The 18,176-nt window shown below is 39.6% G+C and overlaps 1 protein-coding gene across 1 annotated transcript; it reads left to right on the top strand.

The window, feature by feature from the left end:
• Nucleotides 1-8,011: 8,011 nt before the first annotated feature.
• ZNF24 (zinc finger protein 24) lies at nucleotides 8,012-15,516 on the top strand. The gene is made up of 4 exons (XM_068563723.1): nucleotides 8,012-8,097; nucleotides 9,988-10,490; nucleotides 10,750-10,897; nucleotides 12,969-15,516. The coding sequence occupies exons 2-4, from the start codon at nucleotides 10,071-10,073 to the stop codon at nucleotides 13,505-13,507; spliced, it is 1,107 nt and encodes a 368-aa protein (XP_068419824.1). The 5' UTR covers nucleotides 8,012-8,097; nucleotides 9,988-10,070; the 3' UTR covers nucleotides 13,508-15,516.
• The last annotated feature ends 2,660 nt before the right edge of the window (nucleotides 15,517-18,176 follow it).

Here is an 18,176-nt window from a genome sequence, read left to right as displayed (position 1 = left end):
ACTCAACATCAAAAAAACAAACAACCCATTTTAAAAATGGGCAGAAGACCTGAACAGACATTTTTCCAAAGAGGACATTCAGATGGCCAACAGGCACATGAAAAAATGCTCAATATCGTTAATCATCAGGGAAATGCAAATTAAAACCACAATGAGATATCACCTCGCACCTGTCAGAATGGTTATCATCAAAAAGAACACAAATAACAAATGTTGGCCAGGAGGTGGATAAAAGGGAACCCTTGTACACTATTGATGGGAGGGTAAATTGGTGCAGCCACTGTGGAAAACAGTATGGAGATTTCTCAAAACACTAAAAATAGAACTACCACATGACCCAGCAATTCCAGTCGTGGGTATGTATCCAAAAAAACGAAAACATTAATTTGAAAAGATAATTGCAGTATATCCAGACAATGGAATACTAATCAGTGCTAAAAAAGAGATGAGCTATCAAGACATGAAAAGGCGTGGAGAAATGTTAAATGCATATTACTAAGTGAAAGAAGCCAACCTGAAAAGACTATATACAGTATGGTTCCAACTGTATGACATTCTGGAAAAGGCAAAACTATGGAGACAGTGAAAAGTTGCCAGGGGTGGGGGAGAGTAGAGAGATGAATAGCTGGAGCACAGAGGATTTCAGGGCAATGAAAATACTCTTTATGACATTATAATGATGGATATATGTCATTATACATTTGTCCAAACCCATAGAATGTACAACACCAAGCGTGAACCCTAAAGTAGACTATGGACTTTGGGAGATTATGATGTGTTAATGTAGGTTCATCCTTGGTTTAAAAAAAAAAAAAAAAATATATATATATATATATATATATATATATATATATACCATTCTGGTGAGTGATGTTGATAACGAGAGAGGCTATGCATGTGTAGGGGCAGGGGATATCTTCTTCTCAATTTTGTTGTAAACCTAAAACTGCTCCCAATAAAGTCTTACATAAAGCAAAAAAACCAAAACAAACAAACAGAAACCTCTAGAGTTAAGATCATACTTAATTGTGAAAGACTGAATACTTTTTCCCCTAAGAGATATCTACTCTTTCCTCTCCTACTCAATATTGAATTGGAAGTCCTAGCCAGTACAATAAGGCAAAGAAAAAGAAATCAAAATAATACAGATTGGAAATTAAATAAATTTTCCCTATTCACAGATAACATGATTATCTCCATAGAAAATTTCACTGACTCTATAAAAAATCTTCAAAATACTAATGATGGAGTTATGATGGCTAATTTTATGTGTCAACTTGATTCAGCTAAGGGATGCCCAGATACCTGGTAAAACCTTATTTCTGGGTGTTCCTGTGAAGGTATTTCCAGAAGAGATTAGCATTTGAATCAGTAGATTAAGTAAAGAAGTTCACCCTTGTATTGGGAGTTTGGGATTAGCAGAGGCAAACTGTTAAATATAGAATGGATAAACAACAAGGTCCTCCTGTATAGCACAGGGAAATATTCAATATCCTGTGATAAACCATAATGGAAAAGAATATGAAAAAGAATGTACCTATGTAATTGAATCACTTTGCTGTACAACAGAAATTAACACATTGTAAGTCAACTACACTTCAATTAAAAAAAAAAAAAAGTTCACCTTCACCAATATGGGTGGGCATCCTCCAATCTCTTGAGGACCTGAAAAGGCAAAGGATGGGCATATTTGCTCTCTGCTTGAACTGAGACATCCATTTTTTCCTGCCTCTCAGACATCAGCCAGAACGAATTACTTCTCCAACTTTCCTGATTCCCCAGCTTACAGATAGAAGATTGCGGGACTTCTTAGCCTTCATAACTGTAAGCCAACTTCTAGAACATATCTTACTTAGATAGATAGATACAGATATATGGATATATATCCTATTGGTTCTGTTTCTCTGGAGAACCTTGACTAATACAGGAATTTATCAAGGTTGTAGGATACAAGTCAATAAACAAAAATCAATTATATTTATAAATCCAGCTGTGAGCAACTGGATACTTTAAAATATCATTTTAAATAGCTCCAAAAATCAGTTAATGCTCAGAAATAAATTGAATAAAACATGGGCAGGATCTACACACTGAAATATACAAAATGCTGATGAATAAAATCAAAGAAAATTTAAATGGAGAGATATAATGTGTATCCATGGATTGGTGGACTCAATATGATTAACATGCCAGTTGTCCATAAAATTGATCAATAGATTTAATGCAATTCTGACAGAATTCAGTAGGATATTTTGTGTAGATATAGGCAAGCTAATTCTAAAAGTTTTATGGAATGCTAAATGAACTATATATACCTAAAATAATTTTGAAAAGAAAAACAAAGTTGGAGGACTCACACTACCAGATTTTAAACAATTATTATAAAGCTATAGTAATCAAAGATGTGGTATTGAGATAGACACAGAGATCAAAGTAACATATTAGAGAGTTCAGAAAAAGATCCACACAAATATGGCTAACTGATTTTTTTTATAAAGATGGAGGGCTTCCCTGGTGGTGCAGTGATTAAGAATCCACTGCCAATGCAGGGGACACGGGTTCAAGCCCTGGTCCGGGAAGATTCCACATGCCATGGAGCAACTGAGCCCATGCGCCACAACTACTGAGCCTGCCTTCTAGAGCCCTCGAGCCACAACTACTGAGCCCGCATGCCACAACTACTGAAGCCTGCACGCCTAGAGCCCGTGCTCCACAACGAGAGAAGCCACCACAATGAGAAGCCTGCGCACCACAACGAAGAGTAGCCCCTGCTCGCCGCAACTAGTGAAAGCCCGCACACAGCAACGAAAACCCAATGCAACCAAAAATAAATTAAAAAAAAAAAAAACAGATGGAAATGCAATGCAATAAAAACAAAACAAACTTTTTATCAAATAGAACAATTGGACATCTATATGGAAACACACATATACACAAACTCTCAACCTATAATTCATACCTTATATAAAAATTAATGTAATATAAATCATACATCTAATATTAAATGTAAAAATATAAAACTTTTAGAAGAAAACATGAGAGAATCTTCAGGTCCTGGTGTTAGGAATTCTTACCTATGACACCAAAAGGACTAGCCATAAAATTTAAAAATGGATAAACTGGAGTTCATCGAAATTAAACATTTTTCTCTGTGAAACACACTATTAAAATAATATAGAGATAGATATAATTTTTAATAGTGCTTTTCCAGATTCATACTCTATGTACCAAACATTGATTTTGGCTCAATATTTCTTTTTTTCACTTTTTAAAATTCAATTTATTCAAACTAAAAAAAGCAAAAATCATATATATTAGTCAGCTCCAGCTGCTATAACAAAACACTATAAACTGGGTGACTTAAATAACAGGAATTTAGTTCTTACAGTTCTGGAGGTTGGGAAATCCAAGGTCAAGGTGCCAGCTGATTTGGTTCCCAGGTGAGGGCTCTCTTCCTGTCTTGCAGATGGCCATCTTCTTGCCTTGTCTTCACAAGGTGGAGAGAGAGAGGAAGCAAGCTCTCTACGTCTCTTTTTATAAGGGAACTAATCCCATCACGGAGGCCCCACTCTCATGACCATATCTAACCTAATTACCTCCCAAAGGGCCCATCTTCAAATACCATCACACTGCGGGTTAGGGTTTCAACGTGTGAGTTTGGGAGGCGGGCACAAATATTCAGTCCATAATACTATGTGATCCAGCAATTCCACTTCTAGATATTTACTCTAGAGAGATAAAAACTTATGGTCACACAAAAGCATGTCCATTAATACTTATAGTAGCTCTATTCAAAATCGCCCAAATCTGGAATCAACCCAAAAGTCCTTCCATGGATGAATGGATAAACAAACTGATACCTACAGTAAAATACTATTCAGCAATAAAATGAAATGCACTATTGAGACATGCAACAACATAGATGAATCTCAAAGGTAGTATGTTTAATGGAAGTTATGTAAAACGTTAAATACTTTATGATTCCATTTGTATTACATTGTGTAAAAGTCATTGATGGATTATAAATCAGTGGTTGCCATGGGTTAGGGAGTAGGAAAGTTGTGAGTACATCTTGAGGGAGTTTTGTGGAATGATAGAACTATCCTGTATCATGATTTTGGTGGTAGTTTTACGATCTGTACATGTTTTAAAACTCCTAGAGCTATCTGCTAAAACAGAACTAATTTTACCGTATATTAATTTCTTTTAAAAGGAGCAGAACTCCATGAAATAGAAAACAAAAGTAATAGAGCAAATAAACGAACCCAAAAGTTGTTACTTTGAAAGATTAATAAAATTGATAAACTTCAAGAAAAACTGATAAAGAAAAAGAAACAAGAGTACCAATTTCAGGAACGAAAAATGGGACATCGCTACTGATCCTGTAGACAGGATATTAAGGAAATATTATGAACAGCTTTATGCTAACACATCTGACAACTTACATGAGTTAGATAAATTTCTTGACATACACAAACTACTGCCCCTTACATCTCATTGACCAGAACAGAATCATTTGGCCATTCCTAGCCGTTAGGGAGGCAAAGTGAATACATGGCAAAGAGAAACAGAGAAGTCATGGATGGTTTAGCTCAATCACAACTTATTACCTATGGGCTGGGCACAGTGTTGGCCCCCAAAATCAAAAAAATGAGGGGTGTATTAGAAGTAAGGGGGAGTGCTTTACGTAGGAAGCTAACAATGCCTGCCACAGTTACCTTTTTAGTCACTTGCAATGAAAAGATTCCCGGTGCAGTGCCTTTATTAGCTAAAATGGAATATTTAACCAGTGTATTTTAAGTGCCCAGAGGGAGATACTTTTGAGCTGAGGAGAAGGTATGAGAGCTCCAAAATAATTGTTAGAGAAAATCCTAGAAAAGATAATTTTTGGATGAAATATGATAACACCAAATCTGAAGGTCTGTGTTTTTGTTCAGTGTGAAAACTTTTCTTACTTCACTTCCTTCATCTCAGGGTGCCTCCGTTCCCCTTCAGCATACTAATTCATTTAGGTGCCCCTGCTGGTATTCTTTTTTTTTTTTTTTTCCTGCTGGTATTCTTAAGCCCTTTTACTGTAGTACTTCTACATTGTCTTGTAAATACTTGTTTTCTATGTCTATCTCCTGAACAAGATGGTAATGTTAAAAGAGGGAATCATGACTTCATTTTAATTATTTCTAGGTCTCTGGAACTCAGCCAGGTAGCATCTGTCTGTTTTTGTTTGTTTGTTTGCTTTTAATTTTTACCATTAATTAATGGATGAGATGCTTTCAAGGCAAGGTTAAAAGATTTGGCTGGTAAAGAAACAACAAGCCGTTTTTAGATTTAGACAGATTATTACTTACAGAGACAAAGCAAGAGTAGCCAAAGGTGTCAGCTCCTCATGAGCTTTTGTCTCACACACCAAAAGGATGACACCAAAACAAAAGGAGTTGGGTGACTGCAACCTGAGATGTGGGACCCCTTGTTGCTGAGGGGCTAATGCCACACTGCATATCTAAACCTTTATATAATCTGCAGCTGTACTCTAGGCTGGTGAGGCAGAAAGCCTCATCACAACCTGGGAAGCCTGGAGAAACTTCCCTGACAGCCTCCTGGAAGGACAGGGAGCTGAGTGGCAAATGGCCTATAGCAGCTCCTCCTGAGCCTCTCATGTTCCAGGAGGATCGCAAGGTGTTCTGCCAAGACTCAGATCAGCTGCAGCACAAGCCTCGTTTCTGTGGCCTCTGTACATATGTGCAAGGTCGTCAGGCACTGGCACGGAGCTATTCCCTACACAGTGTTGGCCCCCCAAAATCAAAATCAGGTTGCCCAGAGGATCATGATGCTCTATCTTTTTTGTTTTAAATAAATTTATTTATTTTTGGCTGCACTGGGTCTTCATTGCTGCGCATGGTCTTTTCTCTAGTTGTGGAGAGTGGTGGCTTCTCTTGTGGAGCACGGGCTCTAGGCGCGCGGGCTTCAGTAGTTGTGGCTCTAGGGCTCTAGAGCACAGGCTCAGTAGTCGTGGTGCACGGGCTCAGTTGCTCTGTGGCATGTGGGATTTTCCCAGACCAGGGCTTGAACCCGTGTCCCCTGCATTGGCAGGCGGATTCTTAACAACTGCGCCATCAGGGAAGTCCATGATGCTCTATCTTGACTAGATCTTTAAGATAGCAACAGGGGCCACCATTCAGGAAAGAGCTCACATAGTGGGGCTCAGAAGGATGGTGTTTCAAAACCGGGGTTGGTAGTCCCTGCCCTCAAACGAGTAAATTAGAGAGGAAAACTTCATCGTGGTTTCCATTTATTCTCTCAGAATTAGGAATGATAGTACGAATCCCAGCTAAAGCGTTTTGTAAAATTTTGCAACATTTTTAATCTCCCCAAGTATTTCTGTTTGATGTGTATCTTTTTAGTTTTCCAACATTAATTAGGTGTAAAAAAAAAGAACTCTTAAAGCAAAACAAAAACCAAAAATGCCTTGAGCTAGCTTTTAGAATCACAGAAGAGAGAAAGGTTGGGAAGAGCAGCCAAGTAGGTTGGTGACAGTAGGCAAGCAGGAGAGAAAAAAGTCTGGATTTCGGAAACCTCCTAAATGAAGAAAGAGAGAAGAGGCATCAGAAGTCGCAGGGGTTCTGGGGAGGCAAAGCTCTAGTCAGAGAGTAGAGCAGTGCTATACCATCAGCTTCTCACTCACTTGCTCTCTCATTCACGAATCCAGCAGAGACTTGAGGGCTCTTTGCAAAGGGCACTTTCCTGAAAGAGGCAGAAAGCTGAAGACTGAGGATCTTGGAATGCTTCTGGAAGGCTGGACCTGCACTTCTAACACAGACCTTAAACAACAGGGCTCTTTTGTGTGGTTTCTGAGGCCTGACATGTGACCTAGCAAAGGCAGCAATCTGAGCAGCCCACGCTTCATTCATTTATTCAATAAATATTTATTGAGTTCTCTATGTACCAGGCAGTCAGCATCCTGGGACTACTAGGTGGGGATACTGTGGTGAACAAGACAGGCAAGGTCCCTGCCCTTAGGGGACTTATGGAGAAAAACAAAACAAAACAAAAAACAGAGAAATGAATAAGTGGGCTCACTTCTACCCGGTGCTTGAGAGTGGGGAGGCTTCTGGGAGGAAAGGTGGTCAGGGAGGCTGAGGATCCTGGGCCACAATGAGCCTAAGAGCTGGGGAGTGGGGTGGGGTGGAGATGGGATTGGGGGCAAGGAACAGATTACAGGGGGCCTTAGAGACAAATGTCAGGAGTTTTTATGTCATAATTAAGGCAGTAGGGATCCACTGAAGGCCTTTAAATAGGGGATGAAATGATCTGATTTATGTTTTTAAACGATCACTTTGGCAGCTGTTTTGTAGTATAAAATGTCAAGCCTGAAGTCAGAAGGTGACCACGCATTCTGCAAATTCAATGTGCGATCATTGCCAAAGCTCTTGGTTAAGAGTCTCATTTTGTTTACCTGACACATAAATTGGTCATACTAAAGCTCTATAGCATAGCAAGTGGGAGGCAAAGGTTAGAGTGATGCCTTGGTTTTAAATCTTGCTTCCCACTTACTAGTTATGAGCTCTCGGCAAGCTATTTACTTGTGCCGCGATTATCTCAGCTGTGAAATGGGGATAATAAAAGTTCTTACCATCTTAGAGTTGTTGTGAAAATTAAATTACAATACGTGTAAAGCATGGTGACAGTGCCTGGTACGATTTAGTTAGCATTCATAAACATTAGCTTTTGTTACTTCTGTCAGAGGATTACTGTGAGGATCACATGAGATAATGCATGTGAAAAGGCTTATGAAACCGTAAGACTATCTTAGTGGCAGAATTCTTTCTTTTCCTTGTCTTTTAAGCGGAACACAGAAGGCTGGGCTATCCGGAGGAAAGAGGCGCCAGGCCAAGCGTAGCCTCAAAGCAGTCATTGTCGTCGGACAGCCCTTCCCCCGGCCCGGAGCGCATCTCCATGGTAACGCGGTGCTTTGCCTCCCCCCGCCTCCTGGGGCCCGCAGACCGGAAGCAGTCCGCGCCGGGGGCTGCTGGGAAACCGCTTGTGAGTGGCGTTTGTGCGTCCGCCGTGCACAGCGAAGCGGCTGCGGTTCCCGAGCCCGAGGTTTGCGCGAGGGTGGGGGGAAGGGCGTGAGGGGGACTCTGGGCTACGGGCTGCGGACCGCTTTGGCAAGAGTCAGCGGAGAAGCCTGGCGGGGACCTTTCTCGGCTTCCCGGGAGGCGCGGGGGGGCAGGCCGCGATCTCCGTGCCCGGCAGTTGGGGGACGGCGAGGGGTAGACGGAAAGCCAGATTGGGCTTTCAGCACCTTCGAAGACTCCTCCACCCCTTGTGTCTTCCGCGACCCTTGCCTTCCCCTCCCCCATCGGCCGGTTTTGTTCTATTTCGAGGCCCTGGCATCTCGCGGAGAGTTCTGGGATTCTTTTCGGGCGGAGGTGGGAGTGGGCGGACCTCGCGCGGGGCCTGCCGGGAGTTGTAGTTCAGCCGGCCGCGGGCGGAAGTACCGTGGCTTCGACGCTGTTGTGGCAGGGTGGCTCTTGGTCTAACGAAAGCCGCCGCCGCGAGTGCGGGGAAGAAGGGCTGGAATCGCTGGGGTGGGGGCGGGGTTCGCAGCGGCACTCTGCAGGAGTGAGTGGGGAGGTCACTTGGAACGGGGCTCCCCGCCCACGCACCGTCGGGACCGCGAGCCTGCTCTCCCTGCACCTCCCCACGTCCCACGGGCAGGGTGCTGTATGAGAACGTAAAAGGAAGAGAAATTTATTTTTTGTAGACTGTTTGAGCCGTCGATAAGGTAGGGTCTTGGAATAGGAACAAACGAATCTGTAGGCCAAACCTACGTGTTTGTAAGGCCGCCACACTCCAGAGTATTTAATTACACCTGTATGTATATTACCTAATAAGATCTTTTCCGATTCCTAGTCTCACGGGGTTACGGGAAGTTTTTTGGAAATTACTGGCTTTCACATTCCGGGTCCTGAATAGGTACTCAATAGTAGCTGCATGGCTCATTCCTAATGGGTATTGTAAACAATGGCATGGGCATGACTGTGCAAATACTAAGGAAAGGATCAGAAATAGCACAAGGTTTCCCTGAAGGTAGAAGCCAGGGAGCCTGTGAGTCACCCAGTGTAAGGACAAGAGTCTGCACCACTGCACGAAGTTACGGTGTTATGAGAGTGCCTTTTCTTCGAAGAATTTTACTGTGATTAATGCCTGTCATTACAAATGTAAAGGTACTTACGGTGCGGTGGGTGACTGATTAATACTTAAGTTTTATAACACATAGTGGTTAATTTTGATCGACATTATGTATCTGTTACTGAGCAAGTGAATGTTTTTTTCACGTATATTATAACTCCAGGGAGTTCTTAAACATTTTGAAAATATTTCTTAGCCCTTAAAACACATTTGTCAAAAGAAATTTTTTAAGCAGATAATGAAAAAGCAGTCCCTGCTTTTGAGGTGACCTAAGTGTGTCAGGGAACACCAGTTATGAATTGCAAATAATGTGTTCAAGGGTCAGATGCATTTAAATAACACTGAAGTGGTCTGGTGCTTACTTGGATTCTTTTGATTGTTGAAATAGGTTTTGTAGGTCATAGATAGGCAAACTTTTTCTGTAAAGGGCCAGAGTAAATGCTAGGTTTTTCATGCCCTATAGTGTCTATTGCAACTACTCAATTCTGCTATTGTAGCGTGAACAAATAAATAAAACTTATGGAGACAATTTCATATCATTTTCACACGTCATGGAGTGTTCTTTTGATTTCTTTCAACCATGTCAAAATGTGAAAACTCTTCTTAGTACAAGCATTGTACAAAAATGGGCACCAGGCTAATTTGGCCATGAGCTGTAGTTTGCCAACTTCTGGTTTAGGTTATTGATTGGAATTTTTAACCTAGTAAAAGAATACATTTTTATTTCCTTTAATCAGTATGTGTCCAAATTCTTAGAATATTTGGTCATTTATATATTTTTCATTTCTTGTGCCTCAGGAGTGCCTGTGAAGAAAACAGGGTATTTCCCTGAGGCCTATATCCTACCTTGATTGTCTTTTCTTGAAGTATTATAAATCAGGATGTCTGCACAGTCAGTGGAAGAGGATTCAATACTTATCATCCCAACTCCAGATGAAGAGGAAAAAATTCTGAGAGTGAAGTTGGAGGAGGATCCTGATGGCGAAGAGGGGTCAAGTATCCCCTGGAACCATCTCCCTGACCCAGAGGTTTTCCGGCAGCGATTCAGGCAGTTTGGATACCAGGATTCACCTGGGCCCCGTGAAGCTGTGAGCCAGCTTCGGGAACTTTGCCGTCTATGGCTCAGGCCAGAGACACACACAAAAGAACAAATCTTGGAGCTGGTAGTACTGGAGCAGTTTGTTGCCATCCTACCCAAGGAGCTACAGACTTGGGTTCGAGAGCATCATCCAGAGAATGGAGAGGAGGCAGTGACGGTGCTGGAGGATTTAGAGAGTGAACTGGATGACCCTGGACAGCCGGTAAGCCTGATGTGTCACGTTCGTGGGTCAGGAGCATTGGCATGGCAGTAGGCGCAGCTGCTGAATTAATTCCACTCAACTAAGTTAAAATTATGTTTCTGTGTCGCTCCCCCGCACCCCCCCCCCCCCCGGCCATTATCTATGCTTCTTTGCCATCTAGGCCTCTGCAGCATATGTTCTGTATGGTTTCTTTTGTGTGCATTTAGTTTTGATTCTCATCACGTTCGTTCTCAACTGAACCAAACCCTATCATTTCCAGGTTTCTCTTCGACGACGAAAACGGGAAGTGTTAGTAGAGGAGATGGTATCTCAAGAAGAAGCTCAGGGATTACCAAGTTCTGAGCTTGATGCCGTGGAAAACCAGCTCAAGTGGGCATCCTGGGAGCTCCATTCCCTAAGGCACTGTGGTGAGGACCCCATGTGGGCAGGAGGGTGAAAGAGGGTGTGGGCCTTTTGTCCGGAACTCTTTGCTTGTTTTTACTGTGAGGGAGGGGGTGGTAATCACCTTAACTTGATTGCTTAGACATAGACACACTGTAGGATTTCAATTCTTTTCTAATAACAGTTGGTTTGCTAACCTCAGGTCTTTTATTCCTCGACATTAACATCATCAGCCTTTTCTTCTCTTTTACTTCTTTCTTTTAAGGCCTATCCATTTCAGGCTGGCATTTGCCTTACTCTGAGCCAGCACCCACCTGTAGACCAGGTCCCTCTGTTTCGCATGCAGTATTGCTTATTTGCCATCTGTTTCACATCCTTTTAGTCTCCTGCCTACTCTTCCTGGTACAATAAGCTTACCTGATACCTCTTCAAATCTAGTTTTTTTGTTTATAGTTTATTACTGAAGCGTTTTCTGAATTTTTAGCATTTTTTGTGTGTTTTTTTTCTTCAAACATCCTACCTAAAGTCATTTTTGTTTCCTAAGAAGCTTCTTTTGTAGAAATGGTATTTAGAGAAAATTCTTTTTTTCACCTTTTCTAAGTATTTATGCAAAAATATGGCCACTAGCTATGATAAATATAAGTACAGAAAAATTACGTAGAAAGCTCATAATTCACTAAGGCTATTCTTTCCCAGTATCTTGGCAGTTAAAGCCACATACTTACTTATTTTGATACAACCCCGTATATTCCTAAAACCGCTACCTTTCTTTTTCATATTTATATGAATTAAAATGAAATTTTGTTCGAGACTGCTTTGGGAATCATTCCTTGAGGTAGTTAGAGGTAATGCTAGTGTAATGAGCTCTGAGCAGGCTTCCCCTCTGAATTATGGGGCATTCTTTTAAAGTTTGAGAACCACTGTCTTTGGTTGTTGGAGGTGGCATCTTCCTGGGAACTTCTCCCCTGCCTGAACTTTAGGATAATTCTCGCCTCTTTTTAAGTAGCCTCATTTTAGCAGTCCGGTCTCTACCACACTTGGGAGCTCAATTCTTTGTGTGCCATTTGTCACCTTCACACTCACTTCTCTGTTCTTCAAGTCTCCAGACCTCACTGATCCCCTCTAACTCTTCAGCGTCTCTTTGTCAGCCTTCTTTTCTGACTGTCCCTTTCTTAATCATTTGATACAGACTTGCTCACTGTTTACAACTTTTTTGAGCAGTGCTGTTCACCCTTTAGTAACTGTGTTTATTCTTTAAGCCTTGAAGTTTCAGGAAGGTCTTAAAGGAGACTCGCTCATAATCACTGCCTGCCTACAGGTGGGTGATGGTACCTCATGTTGGTAATTTGGGCCGTTCTTTCACTGAACACATCTAACTGAGGCCTGGAAGTAACAACTCATCTAAATACCATGACAAATACCAAATACATGAGGCTGCTTTTAAAGGAAAACTTTCAGTTATTAAAGGTGCATTGAATTTGTAAGTGTCATGTCCCAAGTTAACACAGGATACTCTCAGCTTACCTTCAGCTTCTTGTCAGGACTCCTATATTCTCCTTTTAGTCTGATCTTGGTTGTGACCTGCCTTGTCCTGCTCATTTTAGAAATAGTCACTTTCTGACAGATTGGTGGTTATTTACACATTGTATTTTGATATAATTTCTCCCTTTTTCAAAGCAAAAGAATATTAAAATGATTTCTAATGGCCAATTTTATTTTATTTTTCTCCAGACCTAGCTGTATCACTTTGACTGTCTCTAACAAACTTAGACTCTCTAAAAAAATCTGCCATTTTTCTGCCCTTTGGTTTTTGACTACTATTGTATAACCCACTCCCTTATGTTACCACTTTTATTAGGATACAACCTTTTAATTTCTCATATGTTCCCATGCTCTCACTTCATTAACCTCATAATCAGTCGTTTCATTTTTTTTCTTTTTTGAGAGTAGGTAACCTTATCACCAGTTTTCATAGTGCTGTTTATAGACGTATGCAAGCTATTTACTTTTAGTTCATTTTTTAAAAAAATTTTTCTTCATGTTTCTTTCCTCTCAGAATAGGAAATGAGTGATATTTACATTTTCTGTTTATTTCAGATGATGATGCTAGGACTGAAAATGGAGCGCTAGCTCCAAAGCAGGAGATTCCTTCAGCAGTAGAATCTCATGAAGTTCCTGGCACTCTCAATATAGGTGTTCCTCAAATTTTTAAATATGGAGAAACCTGTTTCCCCAAGGGCAGGTTTGAAAGAAAGAGAAATCCCTCCCGAAAGAAACAACATATATGCGATGAATGTGGAAAACACTTCAGTCAGGGCTCAGCCCTTATTCTTCATCAAAGAATCCACAGTGGGGAGAAACCCTATGGATGTGTTGAGTGTGGGAAAGCATTCAGCAGGAGTTCCATCCTTGTGCAACACCAGAGAGTCCATACTGGAGAAAAACCTTACAAATGTCTCGAATGTGGAAAAGCTTTTAGCCAGAATTCTGGGCTTATTAATCATCAGAGAATCCATACTGGGGAGAAACCTTATGAATGCGTTCAGTGTGGGAAATCCTATAGTCAAAGCTCAAATCTTTTTAGACATCAGCGAAGACACAATGCAGAGAAACTTCTCAATGTTGTGAAAGTTTAAGAAATGAAAAAAAAAAAAAAATCAGCACTCAGGTCTTTTTCTTCTGAAATGAAGACAAAATTAACATGAGATGATACATAATAGTTTTCCTATAGACTTAGAAAATCCACTGGGAAATGTAGAAAATCTTCACCCACTATTATTATCTTATCTTGAAAGAAATGGTGTCATACCTGCCTAGAAACTGAAATTTTAAACTTAATTCAGGTGTTAATGCCTAAATCTTCCATGTGATGTTTATATTCTTATTATTTTTCCGAATGATGAACTACCTGATTCTTTGTCCCTCTGTTAAAACTTTCCTTCTTAGACAGATATGTTATTTGTGTTGATCATTGAAATGTTCTTTACAAGGATACATTCCTTTCTACATTGAAAAGCAATGTAGGAATTGTAAAATCTGAAAACTGAAACCATTTTTCGAAATTTACCAGTTTTCTTTTACCTAATTTGAATATGCATTCAGAAAATAGAAGATAAAGGATGACCAAAAACCTCAAAGTGAAATGAGCCTTAAAACTCAGATAAGAAGTGATGGTGATGAAACATCAAAAAGTGAATGGGACACCTAGATTGGGGAAGATTGACAAATACTTTGATCCAAGAATTGAAGTATATCAAGATTTTATCTAGGTGTAGTTAGTTTCCTGCCTGCAGGAAAACTCAAAAATAGCTCATCTTACCTGTAATTGGGAAGCATCCCACTAATGAAAATAATGTCCTCTCATGTATCATTAGAAAGTGGACAGTCTAAACAATAAACAGTTGTAAAACTATGAAGGTAGAAATTATAACACTAGGGAAAGATTTGTAGTGAATGGCAGTGTTGAAGGGCAAATGTAAACAAGAGTGATGGTCTGTCTTGGCTTTTAGAAAACAAAAGACTTGAAGATCTAAGTCGTTATTATTTTTCCTTCATTTTTGTTAAGGACAGAAAAATCCCTGACAGGTGGGCAACAAGTATCAGGTTTGCGATTTTATTCTTTTGATACAAAAGAATTGAACACCAGGCTAACAAAGCAGCCACGCATTTATTAAATTTTCTACCGACAAGGCACTGTGCTAGGTACTGTAACCCTGCCATAATTAGGTAGGTATTTCTTCCACTGTAAATCATTGGGGGTTGGTACAAAGCTGTTGCATGTGAGTTAGCCTCTTCCCCCACCTCTGAGACTCCTAGAGCCATAGTTGTCTTACCAGGGTGTTGTATTTGGGTAAAGGAAGACTCAGCTCAAAGAGCTAGCCAGCTCTTCAGCAATCTTCAGAGGTGAGTCTGAGATAACTATCACAGTTTGGAGGTTTGTGGGTCTTTTATTAAAAAAAAAAAAAAGCTAATCAATCTCTAGTAGCATTGAGGTTATACTTACATGTTAAGTTGAATGGGTTCTATTTAAAAAAAAAAAAGAACTAGGTTATAACAACTAGTTTATTAACTGTCAGAGTTGGTGGAACTATTTTTTTTTTTTTTCATTTTAAGTCTTAACACATTTTTTTAATGTATAAAAATAATACACATTGTAGTAGTAGGATCATATACTCCTTGTCTGAGAATCCCAAGTACTGTGGTTCTGTTTAGTGGAAAACTCTGAAAGTTAAAATATAGATATGAGAAAAGGCTTTTTTATAGTGGGCATAATTGTGTGGAAAATGACCCATGTGAATAAAAATATTTCATAGTTCCAGAGGTTTTGGTTACATCTGGTACTTGGATCAAATTAAAAAATGGAAGGTGAGATTTGCATGAGCCTGTTAAAAAGCATACTAATGCGAGGCCAGCTGGTGGAGAAGTGAGGCAGAATGGAGCTTGTTTATAGATTTTCTGATAACAATTATAAGAAATGTGCTTTATAGATTAAGATTTATTGAAGTATAAATATGTAGTAATGATATAATGTATTTTAAGTTATACAAGAATATGTAGGGACTTTTGTTTGGGTCTTCTCTTTGTGGCTGAGAGGAAACAAGTCAATGTCCAATAAAGCTATAAATTCCTCCACTCTAAGATAAAACGGTCTTGGGTTGATTGATTTATTTATTTATAACTGGCTTCTTTCCAAGTAGGTTTTGAGGTGGCATATTTGGAATACTGCTGGGATGACAGAATTCTTTTATCAGAGTAGGTAAGAAGGGAATAACCTCTTGGTGGCTAGAATTTCATGGTTTTTTTTAGATCTTATTTTTCCTATGTACAAAGAAGCTTCCCTGTGGTACATTTTTCATAAATGCCAAAGATGTTTGGTATAATGTGAGAGCTTAGAGAAAGTATTTGAGTTGGCAAATATGAGGTTGTCTTGCCATCTCCGATACCTGTACGTTGTTTAGAAAGGATTCTGAAACTAAGGCAAGGCTCTGGGGGGAAAATGGGTTGGACCCAAAAAAACTGTGTGACAATACACATGAAAAGGAAGTGATGGCCTGTGTACTTGCCATCTCTGGTTAGTCTAAGTTCCCGCTAGACAAATTGATTTTAAATAACTATTTGGTGATTTATGATTTCATCCAGACATTCATTTACGTTAACACAGATAATCATATTGGCGATTCTAGGGGGGGTGCCCAGCCTCTGATGAAGTGGTGATCTGGCAGTTGCCAAGCAGTGGCATCTGTTGGGTTATCAAATGAGCAGTCATTGTTAACGGCATGCAGACTGCTGATGCCTGTCCAGTAGCCACTGAGCACTTATTTGCTCATTACTGCTAAATTATCTTTTGGTTTTCTTGGAGGTTGAACTCCCCACATTCACACCCAGTTGGCACTTGATCATTCAGCAATATGTCTAATACATTTGTGTAAGTTCAAGGGAGAGTTCTGTGTACTGAAGTAATCTACATGCCAGACATTGGATTAGACACTTTACCTATCTCACTTAGATTTGTAGACTAGGAAAGCAAGATTTAGAGATTGTGAGACTTGCATGTGGGCAATTAGAGCTAAAACTCAAATCTAGTTCTGTGAATTCCAGGGATGTATATTTTTTCACAGTGCAATGAATGATGGCTATTAAACCTTGATTGATAAACTTTATGCTTTTATCATATGGTTAACAAATGTAAAAGCTATTAAAACATGCTCGTTTGAGTTTTCTACAGTACAGAAATGTAAAATGAAATAGGGCATTCCTTTTCATGGTCTTAACACAGAAGTAATTATTTGGTTTGCTGTTCTTCCAGGCTTAGACATATACATAATTAAGCAAAAACGTGTTAATAGCTGACACGTCACTGTATACAGGCACTGTTGGAAGTGCTTTACCATGGATTAACTCTTAATCCTCACAGCGATCATATGAGTGTGGTAGGTACATATCCCTATTTTACATGAACTGCACTGAAACTTGCCTCCTCTCCCTCCCACTTTGATGTAGACATTGTTTTTTTATGGCTACATACTAATCCATTGCATCAATACACTGTAACTTATTTAGCCAACCCCTATTGGTAGGTAATTTGGTTATTTCTGATTCTTTATTATAGGTAAAGGTAGAGTTAACATCCGTATATATTTTGCTGCCTGTGTGGGTATTTCTGTGGGATAAATAGCTAGAAGTGGAATTACTGCGTCAGAAAACATGCACATTTAACATTTTGAGAAATACCATCAAAAAGATTGTACCACTTTACAACTTCATCAGTAGTCAGAGTGCCTCTTTGCCTACACTCCCACCAACCCTGAATCCTTCAATATTTTTGCCACTCTGATAGGCAAAAATTTATCTTTCTTTTCTTTGTTAATAAGAAGGAACATCTTTTCATATGTTTATTGGCCATTTTCATTTCCTATTGTGAATTGCGTTTCCCCATTTTTTTTAAATTATGGAAGTATAAATGACTACCATCTCAGTGTACTTAACTTTTACACAAGACTGAAGAGAGACCCTTTTCTGCAGCGTTTCCTATCACATTCCACTGCCCACAGTTTAGTATACATTCTTCTGGTCTCCTTTCTGTAATTTTCATGTGAATATACATACACATATAAATGCTGTTTTTACATAAATAGGATCATATATATGTATTCTGCAGCTTGCTTTTTTTTTTGTCTCAAACAGATCCTGAGGTCTTTAAATTTCTTTAATGGTTGAATAGTATTCAATACTATGAAAATACCATTATTTAACTATTCCCTTATTTTTTTCTTTTGCTATTACATTGCCGAAGTAAAGATCTCTTTCATATCTCTTTGTGCATGTGTGTGAATATGTCTTTAGAATGGAGTATAAGGTAGATTGTTGGGACCAAGGGTGTGCTCTGGTAGACCCACCTTAGCCTTCCCAAAGGCCCTCATAACTTTCTATTTTCACCAACTGTATAGAAAGTGCTCATTTCCCCATATAGCCTTACCTACACTTGATAATTTTTATCTGATGGGCAAAAAAAAAAAGGATCATTTTGCATTTCCCTGGTTAATGGTGAGGTTGAGGTTATTTACATATATTTATTGGCCATTTATAGTTTTATCATGGATTGTTTGTATCCTTTACCTGCTTTTCTGTTGGGTTATGTGTGGATATATGTTGTTTTTGTTCAGCATCTCTTTCCCCATCTTGTGATAACAGAATCCTTATTTATTGTGGGGAACCCATTCCCTGTGGCTTAGGTGAGTACATAACCAGGCCTGGCCCTCCTGAGTCCCACAGCTCCTTAGCCACAGTGATTAAAGAATGGGCATG

This window comes from Eschrichtius robustus, chromosome 14, assembly GCF_028021215.1.
Source record: "Eschrichtius robustus isolate mEscRob2 chromosome 14, mEscRob2.pri, whole genome shotgun sequence".
In the NCBI taxonomy this organism is placed as follows: domain Eukaryota; kingdom Metazoa; phylum Chordata; class Mammalia; order Artiodactyla; family Eschrichtiidae; genus Eschrichtius; species Eschrichtius robustus.
This window is presented reverse-complemented; position numbering and strand designations above follow the sequence as displayed.

Excerpts from the sequence above, each read along its gene's own strand:
- ZNF24 (XM_068563723.1), top strand. The coding sequence starts at position 10,071 with ATGTCTGCACAGTCAGTGGAAGAGGATTCAATACTTATCATCCCAACT. Across the intron at positions 10,491-10,749 it reads TGGATGACCCTGGACAGCCG|GTTTCTCTTCGACGACGAAA; the intron begins GTAAGCCTGATG and ends TATCATTTCCAG. Across the intron at positions 10,898-12,968 it reads CCATTCCCTAAGGCACTGTG|ATGATGATGCTAGGACTGAA; the intron begins GTGAGGACCCCA and ends TGTTTATTTCAG.